This window comes from Chelonoidis abingdonii, chromosome 24 (assembly GCF_003597395.2).
Source record: "Chelonoidis abingdonii isolate Lonesome George chromosome 24, CheloAbing_2.0, whole genome shotgun sequence".
Classification (NCBI taxonomy): Eukaryota; Metazoa; Chordata; order Testudines; family Testudinidae; genus Chelonoidis; species Chelonoidis abingdonii.
The window spans coordinates 16,114,276-16,141,321 of record NC_133792.1 but is presented as its reverse complement, the minus strand read 5'-3'; the positions used below and the strand labels follow the sequence as shown (position 1 = coordinate 16,141,321).

General features: G+C 38.4%; 1 protein-coding gene across 2 annotated transcripts in view; it reads left to right on the top strand.

Annotated features, from left to right (window-relative positions):
* The window catches only part of MED27 (mediator complex subunit 27), a 160,101-nt gene extending 136,641 nt beyond the window's left edge, over positions 1-23,460 (top strand). For both annotated transcript variants that reach the window (XM_032779483.2, XM_032779474.2), the window contains 3 exons: positions 6,929-6,970; positions 20,086-20,163; positions 22,814-23,460. In XM_032779483.2, coding sequence (XP_032635374.1) covers positions 6,929-6,970; positions 20,086-20,163; positions 22,814-22,948 — 255 coding nt within the window. In that variant the 3' untranslated portion in view covers positions 22,949-23,460. The remainder of the gene's footprint in view (positions 1-6,928; positions 6,971-20,085; positions 20,164-22,813) is intronic.
* Positions 23,461-27,046: the final 3,586 nt, after the last annotated feature.

The window sequence follows — 27,046 nt, the reverse complement described above, 5'->3', positions numbered from 1 at the left end:
GCTGTATTCTGATAGTTGCGCAATCTCCTCTGCTTTACTGCTGTCCCATTACATCCACCGCACAGTGATCCATTTTAATTAGTTTGTAGCTATAATGGTGGCATTCTGCCTCCCCTAATTTAAAACTTTGACATACTCATAGTGCGCTGGAATCCAGACATGGAGAGTAATTATTAGTAAGGCTAAGATTTTGTCATAGTAATTTTTAGTAAAAGTCACAGACAGGTCATGGGCAATAAAGAAAATTTCACGGAAGCCCATGGCCCAGCACTGACTTTTACTAAAAATACCCATGATAAAATGGGAAGGGGCTGTACAGCTGCGGGGTGGCTGGAAGCTCCATGGCCCCCACCACTCATGGTTGCTCAGAGCTCCTGTGTCCCCATGCCCCACTGTGGTGCCTGGCAGGGAGCTGCGGGGGGTCCCCCTGCCCCACCGTGGTGGCTCAGAGCTTGGGGGCCTGGTGCCTCAGGTGGTGCAGGTACCTTATAGCTCCATGCTGCTGCGGAAAGGCGGTAACGGGACCCTGCAGTTCCCAGCTGCCAGGGCTGAAGTCACGGAGGTCTTTGGAAGTCACGGATTCCATGACTTCTGCAACCTCTGTGACAAAATTGTAGCCTTAATTATTAATAATGCCATCCATATTCCTGAAAAAATAAATCCATGCAGCTCACCCTTGAGGGCAGGCTTTCATGAACTGAGCCATTAGTATCCTAATTCTGCTATAGAAATAAAATTGCAGTAAGATTTGTTTTGTGAGACAAGGTGGGTGAGGTAATATTGTTTATTGGAGCAACTTCTGTTGGTGAGAGAGACAGGCTTTAGAGCTACACAGAGCTGCTCTTCAGGTTTGTTTAGCATGCTGACAGGCTGCTTTTCTGTAAATGCAGAGATGGGGAAGAACCATGACATGGCATATTTGGCGTGGGTATTTAACATTACTGCACAGCCAAATTCCTAATTCTGCATTAGTTAGACTTACTTAAAGAAACATAAGTGTCTCAGTTGAATTATCATGTTCAGGAACTTGGGTTATGTTAATGCTATGGCTTCATTAATTACCCCATATCAATAAAAAAAGGCAGCTTTTAGCCTCCTAGCGTAAGAGAGGAAAAGAAATAGTAGTATCAAAGGAAAGCTTCAAAGACAGCCAGAACTGTCTCTTGGGTAATTTCTGATCCCTGCATTCTTTCCACTTCAAAGCTGGATGTGTGTGTGTTTGGGTGAAAGGGGGGGTTGAATCTGATTTCTCTAATAAGTGTTGGCACCAGCCGTGTTTGATATTAGATGCAGGGAACATTTTGATTTTTTATCGCCTTTGAAATTGTTCAGACGACCTTCAGAAAATGGTCTCTTGTCACTTATACTAGACGGGTGGGGAGAGTGGGGCACTGGGGGGAAAAAAGCCCCAATTTAATTCAGATGCAGAGGATGCCCCGAAATTGTGCTTTCAGCAGTTTTTTAGATACAAATGTGTATCTTGATTGAAAGTGAGAAGTTGAAGAATAATAGGTCTGTAACAATGCATTCTTTAGTACTCCTGCCTTATTCTTCTGTTTTCATGGAGAAAAGTAGATAATCATTTAAGATGCCTGCATATGTTTCGGATTTTTTTTAAACTTGGATAACATCATATCTGTAAGACATTCATTACTTTTGCTGCTTTTGAGTATTCATGCCAAATAATGAACATTCTGTACCTGTTGAATTCATCCAAATGCAGCATCTAAAATAGAAATTTTTGCAGTTTTAATTCAAAAATTTTAAAGGATCATATATTTGTCTTGGAGAATGATCATCACTGGAGATTAAAACTGAATAACAAATATGCTTTCCAATTATAACACAAGATTTGCAACCAACCAACCAACCACCATTCAGTTAGATGAAAATAGCTAGAAAACAAACTCTAAATTAATTTTCTGTGTGTCTTAAATTGTAGAGTTAGCTTTACAAGCATGCGTATTTGTTACTAAAATGTAAGACTGCCTTTCCCTATTCCTGTGTTGCCTCTCTGCAGTTATACAAAAGGGAGCTGCTAAAGTCACCTTTCTCTCACACATTCCCCACTCCCCTACCACCACTAAATCAAGTTAGTTTCACATCCTGACCTTGAATGTCTTTTATCTCTCTCTATCTCTAGTTCTTCATTCTTGTATGTCATCATGTCACCCACTGCTCTGTCAGTAATGCTAGCCTTGACTGCCTAGTTGTCCAGTTCTCCTGCAACTGACTCCATGCCAACTCTCAAGCATGAAACACACTTCTTGAGCTGATCCATAAGGTCACTCTACCTTCTCCTCCCTCCAAGGCTAGCATTACTGACAGAGGAAGTGGGGGTGCTGGAGCCTGAAGCCCTGCAGCCAGAGCTCGAAGCCCCGTGGCCAGGAGATGGGGGCCAGGGCAAAGCCTGAAGCCATGTGGCCAGAGCCTGGGGCCTGCACTGCGCGGCCAGAGCCTGGGGCTGGAGCCTGATGCCCTGCAGCCAGAGCTTGCTGCCCCACCACCCCAGGACTGAAGCCCAAAGCCTGAGCCCCAGCACCCCTGGGAAGATGGGCAACTGACTGGCTGCCTGCTCCTACAGCGTTGTGCCCTGGTGACTCTAGAGGAGGCAGGGCCTAACCCCTGCTGCTGGCCCCAGCATCCAGGAGCAATAGGGAGTGGGCTCTACTTTGCCCTCCCCCCATCACAGCCCAGGAGGCTGTGGCTGCATTTGAGAAATGCTGCCATAGACCTACCCTCACTTATTGTGACTTGTTTCAATGTAGTTTGTAACCTCTGTGGAGCTGGGACCATGTCTTTCTAAGGGGTTCTGATCATTTTTGGAGCCTTTGGGCATTACCATAACAGAAAAAAAAATCAAAATAATTTATTTTAAAGAAGGAGGTTAACCAAACAAAACTAACCCTGTTTATGTGTCAGAATGCAAACTTTAGCAGAACTTAGTAAATAGGATCTGTTCCTATTTGTTGCCAAACACTTCGATTGTCTGATTTCTCCTCTGTGTAAAAAAACAAACAAACAAAAAAAAATCTGTTAATGTATAAACAGTAGTATAATTAAGTGATAAAAATAACTCCAGTGCAGTGTTAACATTATGCATTTAAGTCCAAGCATAAATCTTTGCAGGATTGGGGCTGTAGGTTGGTAGTTCTTTGGGGCATGTATCATGTCTACCTCTGTACAGGGCTCCAGTCCTGTTAGGCCATCTAGGTGCTACCCAAGAGAACTAATAATCAGGGCCCTGTTTACTTCATGGCACAATGGAACCAAAAATTATAACTGCCCTTAAATTCCACAGCAATATTAGTTTATTCTACTGCCATTAAATACCCTGCATTCCCATCCTCCACCCATATACACTCAAACACATCTCTGGCTCATAAATAAAAAAAAACTCATTGATCTAAAATTCTTCATTTTAAACAGTGCTTATTTTTCCTGATGGGTTTTTCCTTACTCTCTTCAAGCATCCTGGCTCCATTTCTTGGCTCCCATAATGCCAAGTAATCCAGCTCAGAACCTCATTCATTCTCAGGAGTGGGGAGCTTTTAGCTGGCTTCAGCGGTTTCACCTTCCCAGCTCGCTGGGTTTTAGATGGTATGCTGTTGTCCATGCAACAGCCCAAACTTTTGGCCCCTTCCACTTCCTGGCTACAAGCTGGACATGCCCACTCTGACACCTATTACTCTCTGCTGCCTGGCTCCATGGAAGAGCATGCACTTTAATCCAGTTAATTCCCCTTTATGAGGAAAGTTGGATTGCAAGACACAGCTGCATGTAGGTCCCAGAAGGGAAGGGAGCCAGAAGACAAAATGCTGGCCACATAGCTACAACAAAACAGCAAATTCTGTGGCAGAAATGCTGAGTTCCATAGTATTTGGGGAAAATGCCAGTTTCTGTGGCTGCAGAATCATGGAGTCCACAGGGCTGTGACAGAAGTGAATGGATCAGGCCACACAGCTATGGTTTCAAATACTGTACATTCTCTGCAGCATTTTACTTTTGCTGCTGTTTCTTGATGTTTTCTACTCATGCGTAAAGGTTAGAAATGATTTTTTTTTAAATGAAAGCGAAGTATCTCTGCAGCACAATTCTTCAGTAAGTGTGATTTCCATGATAAGATTTGCAGATGAGAAATTATGACTAATAAGAGGCCCTGTAGTAATAGAAAATAAGCTGGAGGTCAGGAAAGAAGGGAGGAAGTTGCCATCTTTGCTACCTCCACTGAGACAGTATATTCTGAAGGCTGTGTTAAAATTGCACTAGCATATCAGTTGTGCTTGTGTAAATGTGTGAATCAGTCCCTTATTTGAGAAGTGCAACCTTAACTCCTATTTGTTTGGTGTTTTTAGCTCCTATATTCTTGAAAAGTAAAATACATTGAAACCAGAGAGAGGTTCAATACCCACAACCTTAAATCTAGCTTAACAAAAAAAACACAAACAAAAAAACCCCACCTGTTTGGAAATCTAAGTATGGTATACAAAGGGGTATTTTATTTGGTTCCTGTAGACCAGCGTTTTAGCTTAATTCAGCTAAATGTGTTCTGTGTCAATTGCTGCTGAATCACTTACTCGTGGATGCAGGACCAGCAAAAGATTAGAAGAAATGCCCTTGTTACGGAGACAGGCTGAAACTGATAAATATTCACATAGATCAACACAATCTCCTACAAATGAATTTAGGGATCTTGCTGGCTCTGAGGTTGCACATTGGTTCAACGGGACTCATTTATAAGATTTCATAGTACAGCTTTATTAAAATGAAACTTAAACACTATATGCCTTATTCATTGCAAAACAAGGAGTATTTTATTTCATTAGATTCCCTTCTTAGATGTGTGTGAAGGTTGGGGAGAACTGTCTAATGGCCAAAACAGTACAAAGTCAGGACTTCTGGAAAGCTCTTGCAGCTCTGTGAACTTGAGCAAATCATTTAACCTCTGTGAACTTCAGTTTCCCCACTTGTAAAAGGGGAATATATCCACTTCATAGGAGAATTCTAGAAGATAACACATTTTTTTTTGTGTTGGTTTTGTTTGTTTTTTAAGGCTGGAAGGGATCATTATGACTATCTCATCTTCACAGGCCATCACCCTTTAATTCCCACATCAAACTTTTGTTTGAGCTTAAGCATAACTTGCAAGCCTTGCTTACATGAGTACTTTTTAAATACATGGTCAAAATATTAAAGACACCAAGTCACTCAGATACTACAGTAATTGGCTCATATAATACCTTAGATAGTCATGTGCCTACTGTAAGTAAAGCACTTGAGGGATCTACTGATTAATAGTGATGTAGAAATGCAAAATAATCTTATAGAACAGATCTGTTTTTTTTAAGTGTGGACCTTATTGTATAAAATCCTTCTGGTTCACATGGTGTATAAACCACCCTTGAGTATTGAAAATCTCTAGGCATTTTAACAGTGTGCTCACGTGAAATGGGTTTTGTTGTGCTGAGAATCTACAATGGTCTGTCTCGTGTGTGTGTGTGTGTGTAATATATAATCAAATGTCTCTCCTTTTATTCCTTTTATTGTAAAATTAGCTCAGAAATGCTGGGTCATGAAACTGAGATAATAGAAAACATTATTTGTGTAAAATATCACTTCCCATTTTAGGAAACGGCTTTATGAATTTCTCAACTGTCAGATTGAGCACATAGTGGTTAAAACCAAGTTAGAACAGCATTGTTAGGAGACACCACTTTAAAGGTCCTTCACTACTCTTTTTCTTGTATTCCACAGGATCCTGCAACCCTTGTGTGTCTATGTGTATATAACTAAAGCCACACAACTGTTGTTGAAGTCAGAGGAAGTTGTCTATGCATATGGGCGGTAGGACAAGTGGAAAGAGTTAGGCAGTATAATATTTCAAAGGAAACTGCTTTCAATGTTTATTAGGTGGCCTAGCACCAAAGCACTCAAGGTTCCATACTACCATATTAACACTACAATAAAATATAACGTAACTCATTTAATTAATTGTGTCTGTATGTGAAATGTCTGTACTTGAATACTAAAGGATAACAGTGGAATTTCACAGATGACAAGTTTTCTTTTGTTAAATCCTTAGTGCCAAGGATTCAAATATATCTTCAGCATGACCCACACAAAGCCTGATTTCCTTTATTAATATTGGCTGATATGCTCTTCATTTCAATTAATAGTGCTTAATGTGTCAATTTTATGTGCCAACCCATCTAGTTTTAGTAACGAGAAATCCCCAGCAACTGGCTGAAGACTGTACATCTTTTAAATTTTTTTGGCCAGAGTCTAGCTTGCATTCCATCCATTTTGCATCACTTGGACATAGGGGCATGACACCTGTGACCAGAATCACTCCACTTCAGTGGCACAAAAAGGATAGGATGCAAAGTAAAATTTGGCCTTGTGTCTAGCCAGGTGTCAAATTCTAAAACTGTTTTTGGGATTTCCCATTACAAAATACAGATGCCCCTGGTGCCTTTTAAATATAAATAAGAGATCTCTATAGATATATACAAATAAATATTGGAAGTCTTTACTGGCCCTCCATCTAGCCATTATCAGTTGGTAATTTGCTTTAGGCAGTTTAAGTGGGTCTTAACAGATTAAAAAGAGGACAGCAGAGTGGCTTTATAGTCTAGTTTTGTGGAGCAATGAACTCAGTAGCATAAACTCAGTTTAACCCAGTAAAGTTCAATGAGTGAATGCAAGAGAAAAATCCTAAAACATTTTGTTGAGGTTGAGCAATCCCTGTCAGCCTGCACACTGGAAACCAAGGTAATGTTAAGAAACAAATATGTTCCTCTTCTTTTTGTTTAGACTGCTTATTTCTGGTAATCAGGGATTATAGATTTTTCACGACAAATATTTGTCGAATAAAATGTTCTTATGAATCCATGTATGGTAATATATAACTTTTTTTTTCTTACTACAGGTTGACATATGGTCCAAATCCAACTATCAGGTTTTTCAGAAGGTAAGTCCCACAACATTTACTTTCTACTCAATGTCTATAAAAGATGCATCCGACAAAGTGGGTATTCATACCCGAAAGATCATGCTCTAATTCATCTGTTAGTTTATAAGGTGCCACAGGACTCTTTCCTGCTTTTACAGACTAACAGGGCTACCCCTCTGATACTTGATATAAAAGAAATGTGGATTCTGTGTCTTGCAGAACTTCTTGTTTTTGAATAGACAAACACTTTTGCAAAAGCAATTAGGTCTTGTGTTATTTGTCAGCCATCTTTAATATGATTATAAAACTTCCATCACGGCTTGCAAAGAACAAAATATAATCTCCAATGATTGAAGATAGTAAGTCGGACAAAAATAGGATACACTTTTTTGTTTTTCAGAGTTTACTTTACACTTACATCCTGGTATGTCTCTGACCCTAGCCAAGGCAATCGGGGACCAAACTATGGGATTTTCTCTCTAGCCTGAGAAATCATTTTCACTTATTCACTTTTGAGCTTTAGTTTGATTAATTCTGTCTAAGTACACCTCTACTTCGATATAACGCTGTCCTTGGGAGCCAAAAAATCTTACTGCGTTATAGGTGAAACCATGTTGTATTGAACTTGCTTTGATCCACTGGAATACCCAGCCCAAAGTACTGCTTTACCGCGTTATATCCAAATTCGTGTTATATTGAGGTAGTGGTGTAGTTTAAGTCTAAAAATCTATTCTTTTACTTTTCTCAGTTTAAAGGAAAAGATGCACCCTCTATAGGGAGGGAAGTCAACAGTACCTTTTCCAAACTGATCTGAAACAAATTCCACACATTCCTCTTCCTGAGGTTTAATTTTAATATGTCTGTGGGACTTGGGCACGTCTAAAAATTTTACCTTATAGCCAACTATTGGACCTGCTTGTCCTCTCATGCTCCTGTAAACTAAATTAATTCCATGAATGTGAGAATGGTATGAGACAACAATAAGCCCAGTCAGTATAAACCTGCTGAGAGTTTAAAGACACTTTTAGACATTGTGCTTTTTTTTTTTTTTTTTTTTTTTTTTTACCAAGGCAAGTGAAATAAAATTTCTCTATGAAAACCTCTGGCCAAAATGTTGCAAGTTCAAACTGAACTGGCTTTAAATTCCAATTTCATTACATTTAAAACACAGTTCAAGGAATTTAAGGCTCAAGCTATTTTATTCCTTTCATCTACTTCTGTAGTTTATGTAACAACTATGGGTCAGGGACTCTAAAGGACATAAAAGCAGGGGTCCAAACTAAAGAGATATCACCTGTATTTGGGCATAAATGTTTCCAAGAATCCAAACTCCCTCCCAGGATTTTATGTGCAGTCAAAAGAAAAACAGTTTTGACCTATGATATTAACCTGCAAAGGATCAAAGGGGATAGCTTTTGGGGAGTTATGTAGCAGTCCCTCCCTGACTAGTATTAAGGCAGAAAGAATGCCTTTCTTTACTCTAGAGACAGGTAAAGAATTCTTTAATCTGTTAATTCTTCTCTGTCCACAAAAATATTTTCTTTCCTATGTCAGGTAGAGAAGAATGCAGTGGAAAGTAATTCAGTGCAGAATTAATCTTAATAATCCTTTATCAATAATGCTTTGAAGTAATTACTGCAATGGAACAGGTTTAGGTTTTTGTAATTAAGTATGTCTTCTGAACTTCTCCATATGTGTTTTACATTTTGATCTTATGAGAGAGAGGCTGCATCTTCCTATATGTTTGTACAGTGCCTACCACATTTTAGGCATAAATGTATTGCAAATCATCATAATAGGCATTCCTTAGATGTTTTAGTTTAGAATATATTTTTAAAAGGGACCAACCGACATACTTAGTAATAGTTCTCATCTTAGTGCAATCAGTTTGACAAGTGGGTAGAAGTATCAGCTACCCATTCTAAACTGTAAATATAATTGGTAAAAAGATGAGGAATTCTTTTACAGTGTATGCCACCATTTCAGAGCCAGCCCAATGGCTGCATAATAATTAGTGAAGCAAGTTGGAGGTCTCAGTACAGTTCCTACTTGTCAAGAATCCACATTAAAGCCACCATCACACTGGATGCTAGTTGGCCCTATAATTTTACCTAGCTTCTAACGAAGATGTTTATAGGGCAATAATCAGAGTAGTATCTAGGTGGACTTACCTTCCCCAACTATGTGGTGGCCTGTCAGGTCAGAAGTGAGATAGTTTGGTGTGAAAGTATGGGAGAAGCCTGTACTTCCTTTGCCCACATACCCCACTCCTGTGGGTAATGGGAAGTCTTTGTTCTCTAGCATTGTCACTGCAGCACATTTCATTCAGTAAATTTTCTTTTAAAATATTGAGTTAATTAAATTCAATAAAATATATAGAATGCTGGTTTGAATACATATCAGTAGTGAAAAGAAACTTTAACCATTTCATATCTATCTAGGGGCTGTATAGGAAATAAGTTATTGGTTTCTCTGCCCAGCACTCAAGCACAAGTGCACATTATATACACAAACCCACCAAAATTGACATATAAATCCACACCTTTAATACTGCATGCAGTTCTGGTCTCCCCATCTCAAAAAAGATACACACCTCTACCCCGATATAACGCTGTCCTCAGGAGCCAAAAAATCTTACCGTGTTATAGGTGAAACCGCGTTATATCAAACTTGCTTTGACCTGCCAGAGTGCACAGCTGGGCCACCCTGGAGCACTGTTTTACCGCGGTATATCCAAATTCATGTTATATCGGGTCGCGTTATATCGGGGTAGAGGTGTATTAGAATTGGAAAGGGTACAGAGAAGGGCAACAAAAATGATTAAGGGTATGGAACAGTTTCCCTGTGAGGAGAGCTTAAATACTGGGATTTTTTCAGCTTGGAAAAGAGTCAAGGGGGGATATGTTGGAGGTCTATAAAATCATGAATGGTGAGGAGAAAGTGAATAAGGAAGTGTTATTTACTTCTTCACATAACACAAGAATTATGGGTCACCCAATGAAATTAATAGGAAGCAGGTTTAAAACACACAAAAGGAAGTGCTTCTTTACAGAACACACAGTTTAACCTGTGGAACTTGTTGTAACGCCAAAAATATAACTGGATTCAAAAAAGAATTAGATAAGTTCCTGGAGGATAGGTCCATCAATGGCTATTAGAGAAGATGGTCAGGGATGCAACCCATGCTTTGGATGTCCCTAGTCTGACTGCCAGAACCTGGGAGTGGATGACAGGGGATGGATCACTCAGTGATTGCCTGTTCTGCTCATTCCCTCTGAGGCATCTGGCATTGGCCACTATAGGAAGAGAGGATTCTCAGCTAGATGGACCATTTTTCTGACGCAGTATGGCTGTTCTTATGTTCATTTTTCATTGCAAATAATCTACAACTTTTCATTCATAATTGAAATAGAATTAAATTATCTGAACATTAAATTACTATTTATCATTCCTATCCAGGAAAACTAATCAAATAATATAAAACGGATTAGTTTAAAATAAGAAGCACATGGTTGCTGGAGGGAGGAAGTGTTGGCTAATGGCTTGAACAAGGGTCTGTTAATCAGGGGCTTTTGAGTTCTGTTCCCAGCTTTGCCACTAACTCTCTGCGCTACCTTGAGTAATCACTATGGATCAGTTTCCCTATGTTTAAAATCAGGATTATACTTTCCTACCTCACAGGAGCTCTGAATCTTGGATGCATTGCTTTGAGTTCCTTGGATGAAAAGTGTTATAGAAATGCAAGATATTATTTCTCTCTGAGAATCAGTAGCAGAGCCTATAACTGTGCACTAATAGGGAAATAAGTTAAAACTAGGACCTATGAAAAATATAGTCAACATTTCTAAACAGCTAGTGGAAAATGCTGTGGTTCTGCATATTCAGCTCTTCTTGTGATTTTCCTTTTTTGTTCTCTGATGAAGTTATGCTCTCATCAAATTCTTTTTAATACATTGAAATAATGATATAGCAGCATGAGCTAAAGGGTATCAGATAAAGTAGTGTTGGAGAAACATATTACTGTGGCACTCCTAAGTCTCCAGAATAAATGTGTTCCCACCATTTTTTGAATTTTTCTACCTGTCTACACATGTCACAACATATCTGTATATCTATGAGATCTCTTTGTGCGATCAGTGTTGACCCTTTGTGGAAATAGCTCTGTTTTCACCTTCTCAGAAGAGCAACAATGACTTCCACCAAGGAGGCTGGGAAGCCCTTTGACTGTGTCTGTTTCCTTTAACACTGCAGAATCCATCATTCCTTTGAATGTCAGGGACATTTATTTTTAAAAAGCTGAACGTAGTTCCCAACCTCTCTTCAATGATAATGTAACAACATCTGGAGCTCATAAGAGATCTGCTCATGGACGCTGCAAACCCTGTCAAATTCTCACAGGACTGCAGCATGACTTTCTAGGTTAAGGACCAGAGACCTGTGATCCTTTAGCCAACCCTGTCAGATGAAGCTAAATTTGTCCTGACTTTTGTTTGCAACCGTTGACTCTGTCAGCAAGCCTTTTCTCTCCTCCTTATTAGACAAGATACTCGTGTGTGTATAATACCAAGGGGGAGAACTCCCATTGAGCCCATTACTGCTAAAATGTACAGTCATTTACGAATGTTCCCTGGAGACTTTTTGAACTTTGTCCTGGGGTGAATAAGCTTTCATAGCCACCAAACCTACCAGCAGGGTTAGTCTCAGAATGGAATTTAAAAATAAGGGGGGAATATTTGAAAGGGCAAAACCACAAACAATAAAGAAAAGGTTTACGTGTTTCCGTATTTTTCTGACATTCAAACTCGGCAGGTGCTGAGTTTTGTTCTGTTCTGATATTTAACCTCCCTATTTTAACACCTCACATGTCTTCGTTCAGTAACATAAAAGGAGGAATAAGACAAGAAATTTAGAAATATTTACTGTGTTTAAATTTTGCTGTGAAATCTGAAAAACAGAGGTGAGGGGTGTGGAATCCCAAGTAGCTGAACTGAAGAAAAATATTGTAATGACTGGAGCAAGTTTCATAGCTTCCCATTCAGAGAGAAAGTAGAAGAAAAAAGGACAGTATAGTTCAGGGGTGGCCAGCCTGAGAAGGAGCCATAATTTACTAATGTACATTGCCAAAGAGCCACAGTAATATGTTAGCAGCTCCCCATCAGTTCCCCACTCCCAGCACCTCCCACTCACCAGCAGCCCCACCGATCAGTGCCTCCCCGCACCTCCCAATCAGATGTTTTGTGGCATGCAGGAGGCTTGGAGCAGGAGGGCATAGCAGGCTATGGGGAAGGGGCATGAAAGAGTGGAGTGGGGGGTAGGGCCAGTGGCGGAGCCAGAGTTTGAGCAGTGAGCACCCCCCAGCACATTGGAAAGTTGGCACTTGTAGTTCCAGCCCTGGAGTCGATGCCTGTACAAGGAGCTGCATATTCACTGCCGAAGAGCTGCACATGGCTCCATAGCCACAGGCTAGCCACCCCTGGTATAGTTGTTTCTATTGTAGCACAGTGAATGAAACACTCTGCCAGTAGCTACCTTCTACCCTTAACTATTAATTGAGCCCTTCAGTACAAGATATAGTTTCTCTGTCTAATGTAATTTATTCTTTCTCTTCCCCTCCCCACCACACCCGAATTAGCTGTGTGATCCATAGGCACCATGTAAACTCACATGTATTCCTGCCAATTCAGTCTTGACCTACAGCACACCTCGTAGCCTAATAGTGGGTTACCCCTAAACAGAGATTCACAGTAGTCAGACTGCAAGGTAGTTGTATGATGGTTTCGCATGTACAGCTGGGACTAAACAATCCTTTAGATTTCTTCTTTGCGATCCTACCTACATTTGAACCTAAGCTTCAAGAGATTTAAAAGATAGTTGGCAAAACCAGCAAACAAGCTAGTTCCAGTATTGTCTGGTTAATTGTTAAACAGCTGCTTAGCTTTTTCCTTTGTGTAGTTAGTCATGACCTCTAAAATATCTAGAGGTAGGAAGACATTATGGATGATAAAATAGTGTGTGTAGACCTGAATGCATATGTTACATGTTTTACAAGGCAAATCATGCTTCTATTTTTTCTTCAACAAGCTGTTTGTAATGTAAGGAAATAACCACAGTCTAAAAATTACAGTGTACAAAATCCTGCAAGAACAAGACAAGCAAGATGCAACCACAGGAGAATTGAACATATGAAATAAAACATGCCTTCCACAAAAGAGTGTTTTGAGTAGACTTAAATATAATAGGGTTCGGGGTTCTATTTCTCCAAATTTTCAAATGCTAGTTTCTTTCAGGGAGGGGGGACAAGTAGTACATAATTGACAACACCGGATGCTATTTGCATTTCTTGCTGTGCGTCTGGGTCTTTGTCTAAGAGGTTTGCAGTCCCAAACTAGTGAAGTTCAGGGCACAGTTGTCACCGTTACAAGGACACACAAGTGTTGTAATGTATGAAGATGTATTCTTGTCAATAATATCTGAATAAAACAATGTGTGGGATGAATGCATGCATGAGCTGAATACTTGACGACTGATGATGCCTGCTCAAAGAGAGGAGATGGACTGTTCGAGGGTCACCTAGCTGATTGCTTGCTTGCATGATCAGTACTTGGTTATATTTAAGTAGCTGGTTAAACAATGATTAAATGTCTGATCAAGTCCAAATAAGAAAACAAAGCAGATTAAATATTTCTGGTTTTCAGAGGTTTTGGACACAGCCACCAAACCCTACCCTCAGGAAAACTCCTGTATCCTACCATACTATATTGAGGAAGCAGTTACTTAAGAAACTTCAATCATTTGTTATGTTTTTCTTATTGAGAGCTGCCTGCACACTATCTCTCCTTCCTGGTTTTCTCTGAGCCTCAAGGCTCTGTGGTTCCATGATGAAGTGGTCTTTCTCTCCTCCAAGCTCAATATTTCCAGGCCCATTTCTTACGGAGCATATGCATGTGAGCTATGTCAAAACCTGAGTTGCTAAGAATACAAGCTTATTAGGGCTGTAAGTTAATCACAGTTAACTCAAGCAATTAACTCAAAACAAATTAACTCGATTAAAAAAATTAATCATGATTAAGCGCAGTTTTAATCACCCTATTAAACAATAATAGAATACCTATTTAAATTTATTATCAATATTTTGGATGTTTTTCTGCATTTTTAAATATATTGATTTCAATTACAACACAGAATACAATGTGTACAGTGCTCATTTTATTTTATTTTTTTATGGCAAATATTTGCACTGTAAAAAAGATAAACAAAAGAAATAGTATTTTGCAATTTACCTCATACAAGTACTATAGTGCAATCTCTTTATCACGAAAATGCAACTTTCAAATGTAGGTTTTTGTTGTTGTTACATAACTGCACTCAAAAACAAAACACTTTTGTAGCCAGTGTTGCAAGGTATTTCTGTGCCAGCTATGCTAAACATTTGTATGCCCCTTCATTCTTCAGCCACCATTCTAGAGGACATCCTTCCATGGTGATGATGCTTGTTTAAAAAAAAAAAAAGTAATTAATTACTTTTGTGACTGAACTCCGTGCACATCTGGCATGTAAATATTTTGTGATGCCAGATACAACAGTGTCATCCGAATGCCTCTTCTCACTTTCAGGTGACATTGGGCTTGTCTACGCTTACATTTTATAGCACTCTAACTTGGCAGCTCAGGGGGGTGAAAAATCACCCCCCTGAGCACAGCAAGTTTGAGCGCATACAGTGCTAGTGTAGACAGGCTTTGAGCACTGGGAGCCATGCTCCCAGCGCTTGGAGCTAATCCCGTTGTGGAGGTGAAATTAGCAGGAGAGCTCTCTCCCAGTGCTCACACGTGATCACACTCATACTTCAAAGCGCTGCTGAGGGAGAGTTCCTGTGGCAGCGCTTTGAAGTTTCCAGTGTAGACATACCCATTGTAAATAAGAAGCGGGAAGCGGTATCTCCTACAAATGTAAACAAACTTGTTTGTCTGAGCAATTAGCTGAACAAGAAGTAGGACTGAATGGACTTATAGGCTCTAAAGTTTTACATTGTTTTTGTTTTTGAGTGCAGTTATATAAAATATAATAATAATTCTACATTTGTAAGTTGCACTTTCACGATAAGGAGATTGCATTACAGTAATTATATGAGGTAAATAGCAAAATACTGTTTCTTCTGTTTCTTTTTGACAGTGCAAATATTTGTAAAAAAAAAAATATAAAGTGAGCACGTTCCAATTTTATATTCTGTATTGTAATTGAAATCAATATATTTGAAAATGTAGAAAGCATCCAAAATATTTAAATAAATATTATAATCTTATTGTTTGACAGTGCGATTAAAACTGCAATTAATCGCAATTGGTTTTTAATCTCACAATTGTGATTTTGACAGTTCTAAAGCTTTTGTATGAATACATTATTTCTTCTCTGCTGTATTTTGTGACCTCACCAAAGTGTTTTTGCTCCCTTATTTTATGGGATTCTCAGGCTTTTTCTTGAAAGAGAAATTAAGAAGATAAGAGCTGTTTGCCTCTCATTCATCTCTAAGTATTCTTCCTTACTCTTTTCAATAAGAGCAAAGGGGCATTACATTAAATTGAAAGGCAGCACATTTAAAACTGATAGAAGAATTTTTTTACACAGGACATAATTAACCTATGGAACTCATTGCTACCGTATCTCATGGAAGACAAGAGCTTAGTAGGATTTTAAAACAATAGACACTTATATGGATTTTGAGAACATTCACAGATACATTAGATTGGGATGTCAGCCCTTATGTTTGAGGTCATAAGGCAACCTCTAGGTTAAAAAATTATGTCCACTACCGGGATTTTACATGTACCTTCGAAATCTCTGTTACTGGCCACTCTTGAGACAGGATGCTAGAACAGAGGAACAACTGGTATAAACCAGTATAGCAATTCCTATAGTCTAACATCCTACGTTATTAGTTCTTTAAGCCCCTGTCAGCCTCAATAGTAAGAAACTAGACTATTTAATAGGTTCCCTTCATAATAGTGCAACGTAACACCCCTACCTTTGTGGTTTTTGTCACAATTTTGGAAGCACTCATTTACCCTGACCCACCCATAAATAAGACTGTACTTTTTAAATAAATCTGCAACACTGGAAATTCTAATATTTTGTCATTCCTGGAGACTGTCCCCTTCTGAAAAGTGAAACCTCTAGGAATAATAATATACTACTGCCTTTTATAGTACCATTGAGTGGATAAAAAATTTTGGAGAGAGGCTGAGGATGGGTTAGTTCAGACAAACAGCAAGGCTTTTGTTTGTTGCTATCACCTATGTGTAGGTCTCATGAGCTATTTATAACCTTACCAAGCAAACAAGCTGAGCCGTCAGTTGCGATAAGGAACTAAGGAGTACCTGCCTTTTCACTCTACTGCTGAGCAGCAATGTGAGCTCAGCATGTAGTTTCTCAGAGTGAACAAATACCCAGACTACTGTACTCACTTACTGGGACCTAATTGTTATCTTAGAGAAAAAGTATTGAAAATTTCTTTCCCGTAAAGTCCTGTTAAAGATTAGGTTTGATCCAACGGAAGCCTGGTGATCTGTGGTTTAAATTCAGAATGCAGGCATCTCTCTAGATTGGAAGAAAGATATGCATTCAAGCAATTTACATTTATAAGCAGAAATGAACAAAAAAATGTTAAGTTTGGTGCCAGAGATCAATCGAAAGACCTGCTAACAAGAGGGAAAGTGATTCTATTCAAATCTAAGCGCAATTGTATTTTCATAAACCAAAATCTGCTCATCCAGTCCAGTAGAAATGTAAGTTCATTCAGAAGACAGAACCCAAGAGCGTGTCTCTACCAGTCAATTTTTATTGCAACTGAAGTCCTTTTTTGCTTTGAGGTTCTGCTATAAAATATGAATGTGTCTGGTTGAATGATAAATATTTCCTTTAGCAAAACTTGTCTTTAACTTCAATAGTGTATCTTGCATTTATTTGGAAAAACTCACAGGTATTTTCCAGAAGATAAATTGTGACAATTGAAGCTTTTTTGCAAAATTTCTTGGAAGAGTTTTTTCTGCAACTCAGAGTAGTAGTTGTCTAATCAGTTTGTGTACTAGAGGACAACCTAATCAGGAAAAAAGGGGACAGGTGAGGGGAACAGAAATGTTGTGAGATAGTGTAGAGAAGAGAGAACTGCAAAAGAGAAGTTAATAAGACAAGTCCTGTGTAGACAAAACGTCGTTCAACACACAAAATAAATTATCTTGCAACTCCAACTTGAATGGAACAAAAAATATCCCCAAAATGAGCAGGTGCATGTGCTATTTACTTTGGTTTGGCATGAAATGATATTTCCATTAGTAAAGCCTTCTGTATTGATCTCTTACCTTCCTTTTTAATTTTTTTTAATCTTGAACAGTTTGCGTTTTGTCTTTTCATCTCTGTTTTGTTGGGTTTTGTTTGGTCCCCCACCCGCTAGACAGTCTGACATTTTTGCATCTCTCTTTTTTTGCTCTGTTCAGCATCACAATGTTTGTTGTTACTTATGTGGGGTGTTACTCCCCCTTTTCTTTTCCCAAAGTTTGATACCCGCTTTGATCTTTTTAGAAGCATCTTTTTTCTTTATAAGCACTTGCTTATGGTACGAATCGCCTCCTTTTTGTTCAGAAAACATTATTAATGTTCCAGCAGTGCTGGGATGGCTTTTATCTCTCTGTGGAATCTCATTAGCTTTACATCACAATAGGAACAGCATATGTGCAGCTATGCCGAAGTAGCCAGTGAATTTGAATTTGTTAATGGCAATATTTCTCTTCAAGCAACTTTTCCCGCATCTTCAATGCTGAGAGAAAACAACTTTGTTTTTTCAGGGGAAAAACACTGTTCGTTAGAGGTAGAAATATCAGCAGAAGGGGAACTGTAATTCATAAATATCTTTAGAACTGCCTGTTTTTTTAAAGTCTGCTACTGTCCTATAAATAAGTGCTATCTTAAAAAAGCTAGTAGGATTTTAAGTGTGAAGAGATTAATGTAATCCATGTGATTTAATTAAAGAAATGACTGACTGGTTTAAGTTAGGAAGCTGTAAATTACTATTGTTTGTTGTTAATAATTAACTATTATATTGCTAATTATCATTATATTGTTGTAGCTCCCAAAGACCCCAGTTAGGGTCAGGGCCTCATTGTGTTCTGCACAGTACACACTTGTGGGAAAATATAGTCCCTGCCCTAAAGGTAATCTTAGCCATAGTCAGCAGCAATTTACTCCATAAGTAGGACCTTTTTAATTAGTGGGGCTATTTTCAGAATAATGTATTAGTCTATATGAATAATTGATGGCAGAATCTGGCCCAAATAAATTAGTATTTTTCATGGTATTAGTTTAAATTAAGTTGTATATGCTTTAAAATGGGCTTGATGAAAAATAGGGTACATTGGTCCAACGATCAGTATAGGAAGTTTGAGGCAACCAACTGCACTGTGTGAATTAGAGAGGAGCTTGTCTCTTTCTTGAAAAAGCTACAAGAACACAGCTAACCCAGGACAATGATATAATTTGATATTCTTATATCCAGGGTGATGCTAGTAATAGATTTTTAAGGTCATAAGGGATCAGTTTGACTTCTTGTATAACATAAGCTGGAGAATTCCACCAATAATTCCTGCCTCAAGCCAATAACTGATGGTTGAGCTACAGCATATCTTTTAGAAAGCCCCTCAGTCTTGATGTAAAGACTTCAGTGATACTGTGTCTACCACAGCCATGGTAAATTGTTCCAGTGGTTAAATACCAGCACTGTCAAACCAAAACCCACCTTATTTTCAGTCTGAATATGTCTGGCTTCAACTTCCAAACATTGGCTCTTGTCATGACTTTGTCTGAGAGATTAAAAAGCCCCCTGCTATCAGAAACCTTCTCCCCATGTAAGTTGGTAAGTAGACCATGCACATATTTGTAGATTCTTGGTTACAGAGAAGACCAAAAAGAGTGCTAAATCTGTATTGGTTTGGTGTAAACAACCTTAAATGGGACTTTAAGAATTATGTTTTCTTTCCTTTCCTGTTAGAAGAGGGTATCCATTTTTCCATTAAAATGTGATACTATACAGATAAGTAATCCTGTCAAATATGAAATCTTTGTGGGGAAGAGTGGAATCATTTTTAAAATAGTATAAAATAGCTTGACTTTTAAGAGGTCTTCCACTCCTTTTCCCACAGGATTGTCTACCTAGACAACTTACATTTGATATTGGAATTGAAACTTGAAAATAATTTTCTTCATCCAGAAAAGGGGAAATTGTTTGTATATGAATAACATTAGTGAGTTCTCTGCTTTATCACAGTGGATTTTTTCCTCCATAGAGTAAATCAACATGACTTAAGGGAACATAAAACTTAGGAAAAATGGCAAAAAGGAAATCTTGGCCTATAAAGAAGAGAACACTTAAGATTTTCCTCTGAAGCTGTTTGTTAGTGGTTCAGCTTGTTAATGACTCTGTAGTGCTACACTGGGTTTCCCTTACAAAGCCACAGACAAGAGGGTATTTTTCTACTCTTCTTCACTGTAGAAGGCTAAAATACAAGTTAAGTAAATTCCTTGATGTAGCTCTTGTTTTGAATATTACACTGTTGTTTTCTCGAGATTTCTGCCTATCATAAGTTATATAGAAAACCTCTATAGTCGTTTCCACCTAAGGATCTCAAAGTGCCTTACAAAGGTGGGTCAGTAAACTTAGGCATAGAAAAATTAAGTAACTTGCCCAGTGTCATTCAGTGAGTCATTAGCAGAATTGGAACTAGAACCTATTTCTCTTGGCTTACAGACCCCTTCTTTAATGACTTAAACCATGTTTCCTCCCTATATTATTAGCTATTAACATGTTATTGCATTTTAAAGGTGCTTTTAGTTTTTAGTGTTTGTGTATGAAAACACTAATTACATTTGTGTCTTAATGAATTCTCTTGTGTAGAGAGGTAAAGAATGGGACTATATTTGAGAAAGCCACACAAACACCTTTGTGTTGCTATCTGAATATCTTGGGTTTCATGTAATTCTTTCTTCACATCTTCCCTTTGAGATATTCTGCTGTTTCTGTTTAAAGAAACACACCTTTGTCTGAAATAATGAATTAATAAGGAGGTCTTTCCCTTCTGTCTGTGGCACAGGTGACAGATCATGCAACCACTGCTTTATTGCATTACCAGCTGCCCCAGATGCCAGATGTGGTGGTCAGATCCTTCATGGTAAGCTTATTTTAAAAGAAATTCTTCCTGCTGGACGTCAGCCTGGTGAGAGTGATTGATACCAGGCAGTTTGTTACACAGAGTAATTTCCCATATTTAAAGTGGTTAAAAATAATTATTTACTAAATTCCCTCAGGTCTCACAACTGAAGAAGGTAGCCAATGTTATTTGTCATTAATACTCTTTAAAGTAAATAGTGCCATTTTCAGTACACTGGGATGGATGGTATTTGAAGATTCCTGTATATGCAACTGTATAACCCATTATAGCTTTCAGTGTTTGCTTGCTAAATCTTATCTGTGAAGCTGGTCTGGGGTCAGTTCTGAATCTAACATGAAAATGAGGCCAGATTCTCAGTTATGATCTGTCCTCTTTGGACTCAAGCAATGTAAAAGAGCTGGATTCTGGCTGTCGTTGGCCAGCTGAGAATTCCCATTTGAGGAGAACCCCTAACTGGCATAAAACCAGCAGAGCCATGTCTTTTACTAACCATGCCTTCTGGCATGGAGTGCACATTGAGGGATGGGAGAGGACATGTTGGTAGGGGGTGGGCTGGCTGGCACTCCACTTTGCTACATCAGTCTTCATCTCATACCTGGTTCCTCAGGGACCACACAACTCTGGCATTATTCTTGCCACGGCTGGCACAGACTAGCTCTCAGAATCAAGAGGGGAAAAGTGTACACTCGTGTGCATGTGCGCACACACGCAAACCTGTCCCACAGTTTCACCAGAAAGATTTATTCTGAATTATTAAGTAGTACTATTTATTAAGAATTACCTAATTTATTTAAAACAGTCGATGTCTCAGTATTCACCACGTACAAACTTTTAATATATTTATAATTTTGTTTGTAAAAACAGATTTCTGTATAAACTATACTGCTATCTGGTGAGTAAGAGCAATGGTTCCTTATTCAGTACTCCTTCTATCAGGATATAGTTTGGCAGTGGAAAACAGCTGCGGCTCAATCTGCCCCACCTACAGTCGAAGAAACACTTCCACTGCTCATAAAATTTATTTCAGCTTTTTTTAACTGTCCAGAACAAGTGATAGAGACATGGGCATTTTTTAAAATCAGGATCTGATTTGCTTTGTCTACCATCAGTCTCCACCACTTCTGGAGAAAACTTAGATTCCCATGTGGGAAGTTGTAAATTGCTCTTTCATGTTCCAGTTGTTAGAAGTCTTATTTCAAAACAGTTGAACTCAGTTACCTGTTGCATTTATTTAATTAATTTATAAAATAGCCACCAAGCTAAAATACTTGTATACAGCACTTTTCTATTAGGGAGCATCTTACAATAAGAGTCCTCAGCTGCAAAATTCCAGAAGTAGACCTTATTGGTCCAATCCATGTTGCAGGATGTACCTGAAAATTAATGTTTTGAGAACTGGTAGCACATTTTTCTGTGCTGTGGACTGGTCATTGATTTGATAAAACACTACTGAAAACGTCAACAAAGCAAAAACATAAGCTCATCACAATATCAATGTGTCAGTCCTTTTACATGTCAGGTGTTCAGTCCATTTGCCAGGATGTAATGAAGTACATTATTTTTCTTTCAAAAGGTGTTTAAGTGTACAATTTAACTTCACTTACTTATTTCTATATAATGGTTCAGAAAATATTTTCTGTGGTGCAAGCTAGGTCCTACAGAGTTGAAGTAAATAGCAACAGCTTACCTATAGTATTCTGTTGCCCATATCCCTACAGTTATTGCTAAACCCAGAGATGATCTAGTTCTTTTTGAGGAAAGTTATTGACTGACTTAGATTCTGCTGCTATAGCGAAGGCTCTGATGAAGATGCAAGGATTTGTTTCAATAAATTCACTTGACCTGTTCTTCAGAAAACAATTTTCTCTTATTGATGTAATTCAGTAGGACTTTAAATGACAAGAATCATGTGCATCCTTCACAGTGTGCATCTGCTTGTCTTGAATTTTTTAGTTGTATATCTCCTTGAGTTTGGAACTGAGATATGTAATGTTCATTCTTATCTATGACAACCCGGGTTAGAGAGAGAACCTTTACTTGGGAATATTTTAAGCTGTTATTTCATGTTTATCACTTGATAATGTTTTTTCTTTTGTAGCAGTGTCATCAAATATAAGATTTTATAGTATTTTTATGACCAATAAGTACTATCTTCAAACCACATTAGAAAGAAAATTAGTTACAGTATATGACTTTCACATCAGGTTATCTTCATCTATTAAGAGTTCAGGTTTCTGCACTGTGAATGCAGCAGAGGTGTGGTAAAGGAATAACAGGAAGAAAGAAACCAATATCCAGTTTACCAGGGCACAAGTATCAGAGAATGATCGAGCATAATCCTATGTCAGTTGGAAATGAGAGGAGCATTGGTTGTCCATGGTGACCTTTTAGCTACAAATAACTTCTGTAATTTCTGTTTACAAAGTTGCTTAATGAGAGAGAGTAGGGACTCCAGCAAAATGGAAAATCAGCTGTCTTGTGACCTTGTGGTTTTCTGCATGCTTCCATTTCCATAAAATCACTGTATATCTTGCTGGGCCCAAGCCAAGGTACGTTCTTGATCCTCAGTATCATTTTGTTTGACAGGAATGATAACATCGGGGAGCATCCATATCATTTGTTTAATTTCTCTTTATGCTTCTCTTTTTAGACCTGGTTAAGAAGTTACATAAAGCTGTTCCAGGCTCCATGCCAGCGCTGTGGAAAGTTTTTGCAGGATGGCCTTCCACCTACGTGGAGAGATTTCCGAACACTTGAGGCTTTTCATGACACTTGCAGGCAGTAGTAGCATGACCGAGTCACTGTCTTGCAAGAAGGCAAGCGAATGGGACTTATGGACAGAACAGGCCTTCAGATGAGCTCTGAAGAATGCTGATGGTTCATTAGTCGATTCCCTTTCTGAACGTTAATATGCACCATTCCCTCCTTTAGTGAAGTTTTCTTACTGAGTAGTAAAGCAGCACTATGAATTTGGCCATTAAAAAAGAAGTCTCTGTCCAAGGTACTAATGAGACTTTTATTTTATTTTATTTTATTTTTACTTCAATTAATGCACAAGGGAAGAGGTGGGGAAAAGCTACTGTTACAGGCACATCATACGTGGTCATATTGGGGTGTTCGTGCTGAAGTCCATTCTCTGGGAACTGTCAGTTGTAGTCATTGTCATGAATAACTGGTATTTTAATGAGAATATCCATATACAATGTACATTTTGCTACAGAATTCACAATGGGGGCAAACTTATTTTTGTGAACTATAAATAACTTTGTATTAAAGTATGTGTCATTTACTTTGTTACTCTGTAACACAATTTAGTTTCATTTTGTGTGTGTTTCAGAGTTTTTGACTTTTTAAAAAACTAGAATAATTAAAACAGTGCTATTAGAATTTTTTTTCTTTGCAAGGATGGTTCTCTGTGCTGCTCTTATTCTGGAAGAGAGTATAGTGTTGATAAACATGAAATTTCAAAGGCATGTGGCAGCTTGAAAGATGGATTGTTCTTTTTGAGAGAGGAAACAGATGTTTCCCTTTTACTAAAATTGTAATGAAAAATGTTAGCAAAATCTGCGGGTGTTGAGCGGTTAGAAAATATGTGGTGAGCAGTCACAGTGTGTCTAATTCATTTGCCCCATTTTAGTATTGAAGTTGTAAAATAAATTTAGGCTTTAAGCACAGCTTCTGTAGTGCAGACACATACTTATTCAGCACGGTGATGGTTTAAAACCTGTGTGCTTTTTTTCCTATAGCACTCTAGCTAAAGTGTAACATGTCCACCGATAGTGGCTGGTCCACACAGAGCTTAAGAGTTCTGCTGCTACCAGCTAATAGCACAAGTAATAAGCCTGAACTGAAAGTCTCTGGTTCAGTCTTCACTGATGACTCAAGGTGGGGTTGTCGCAAATAAATGCTGATTGAGTGTAGGTAGCCTCTCATGCTTTTCTGGGTAATCATAGATTGTATCTGTCCCTGTCCCTATCAGTCATTTGGCTGTGTTTCCCTTTAGTGTACTTTTATTACCTTTTCAAACCTAATAAAGCCAGTAGGGGGAGGGCTATGGAAGGGCTGTCACTCTGTTAATTGTTTATTTTTCAGCAGATTTGATATTGAACCCTAATGATGCAAGCTCATTTTTGTAGCCCCTGCAGTGTGTGGAAAGTGCCTCTTGCTGAAAAGTGAGAAGTTTCTTTCTGAGGACTTTGTTTTTAGAGAAGACTGTTGAATAAAGTTACCTCCTCTTGGTGGCCATGTTCAGTATGGTATTGCACATAGTCCATTTTATGCAAAGAGCTTAAAGCATTCTTCTGAAATCATTGGATTAAGTCTACAGTCCAGCTGTGCAAGATGTTATTATTTAAATAGGTACAGAAACTGAAAAATGGAGAGGTTGCAGCTTGCTCTAGCTGTCATTGTATATAGTTATGGTACCGAGTGAAACATTCTTACATCCTGTTGCTAATATGAAGGACTAAACACTGATGTTTCAGTGTTAATGCAAAAACAGGGACTTTGTTCAGAATTTAAGAATTCCAGGTGTGATTCTATATCTGGAACTTTTTTAGTCAGCCTAGCTTAGAGAGAGAGGAGACAGACGCTTCAAAAAAGATACTCGTGTGTGATCCTACTATTCCTTTTAAGTTTGCGAGGTGTGAATATACATTTGATTATATTGATAAAATAGAAGTGAAATTTTACGTATTTTACCTTGCCTTTTAATTTTTTAAAACTCTACAAGTGACCCCAAACACAATATTGCCAAATTAGATTTAAAGGCTCTGTCAATACAAGTAAAGTTGACCTGCTTGGTGAAAACTGGTCGCATTGCACATATTCCTGCTCACTTGCTACTATTTGACCCATATAGCATTCTGAGTGCAAAGGTCATACAGGACAGAATGATATGTGCATCCTAGATGAGAGTGAATATTGTAATATGGTAAGTGGTCTTGCCGTCACTGCACCCGGCCTGTGAATAATTTAGAGGACTTAATTTTCTTATGCTGTCAGCTTTTTCTTTTTTTTTTTTAAAACCCAAAAAGGTCATGCTATGGTTGACAGCACTTTTCAGCAGGCTTTGGAGGCTTCTGTCTATTCCATTTTGTTTATACTTGGATAATGGTGTAGAATGCAACCTCAAAGTTCACAGGAATATCACACCTGAAATAACATATTGACACTTACAGATAATAAGTTGCAGAAAACTGATTCTGCCAGTCTGTATGTTAATTGAGTTTGAAATTTTAAGCTTGTAATTGGCTATCCTGGTGCCGAGTCAGAAAATTTCAGTGTAGGTACCTGAACAGGAGAATAATTGTCTTGCTTGTGGACATGTAATGCAAATTCAGTTTGTATAAGTCCTTCAAAAAGCCCCAGGTAGATGGGAATGTTCTCCCATACAGAAAGGTCTACCACAGTCCCTGGCAAATCATGTCTTGTTGATTAGGCTCAGGGGAAAGAAATCCAAAGCCAGTTCCAGAGGTGAAGTGTAAGGGTTGTAATATTTGCTTTAAGGGGGAATGGGATATAACGGTGTTTAAACTGGTCCAATTTATGAACTGATGGACTGAAAAAATTACAATAGTTTAGACTCCATTTAATCTTACCTCAGAATTTGCCCCTAAAACTTTGGATTGTTCTTTGTTCTCCTGCTGCTAATCACTGGGTCATGCATTCCCTAAGCCAGAAGAAACTAATTTTGGTTTTTGAATTTTGAAGAATTAAAGCCTCAGGTCAACTCTAATCAAAACTACATTCTTATGGTGGAAAGCTTTCACTGTTATACCTACCAACCTTGTTCTTTAGGCAATGAACATTGCTCTCTTTATTCAGTCTTATGTAAAGAGATGGGCAGCAAGATGTGGCTTTTTTGCAGTTTGGGTAACTTTGCATTTTATCACAATCTGAGTTTGTTGCATCCTTCACAAAACCATTCAAATTATTTAAGGCAAATGATAATGAACATGTCTCCTGAGGAATGGTTGGCCATTTCCCCCTATATTTAGTGTTGGAGAGAAGTCAGAACTGCATATTTCATGATACCTTATTTACGCAAGGCAAATTGCATCGTAGAATGGGGTGGTAGTCAAATTCAGCAATGGGAGTGAGAGAGAAGTGGAAATAACCTATGCTATCAAATAACACTGCTCCAATGGCTTTCTCTGGTGGATCAGAAGGTAAGGCAGGTTGTGTGTTATGAAGCTGTATTATTCCAGCATTCAGACTACAGTACACTTATACATTAGTCTAACCTGATACTGCAAAAAAAAACACACTGCCTCATGATGCCTGTTGTTGCCTCAATATCACTTTACCCCAGGTCAGGGCACACGGCTGTTAAGCCTTTGATAAGATGCTTGATGTGAAGAGATCACCCTTTCTGTCTAATGTGCAAACCCCACTCCTACTACCATGTAGCTTGTAAATTTTAAAGGTTACAAAATCTTTTCTCTAAGAAAGCAACTGTAATTAATGTGAGAGCTTCTCTCAGGAAGGGGACCCCTTAGCAGATATTCAGTACATATTGCAGGCAGCTCTCCTCTTCCGTCCCAGCATGCACACACCCAAACCAGTTTAATTTTTCTGCCGATATTGGACAAATGTAACAGGCTGAGTTTTTAATTTTCTACTCCCAGGTCTCTCTTGTCCCCTCATACATTTTTCATCACAACTTGCAGCTCTTTCCGTCCCTGCCCTGTGAACAATATTGATCAACTGATTAAGCCATCAAGCCATGGCAAACAACTTTAATTTTCTAACCAAAGCCTTTTAGTTCTCTTGCTTTTCTTGTATAGCTGTTACCCTTGTATGGAGTTTTTCATTTTTCTTTACTAACAAGATTTTTTGTTTGTTTTTAATAGGACCTAGGCTACCAGAAAGGCTTATGCCC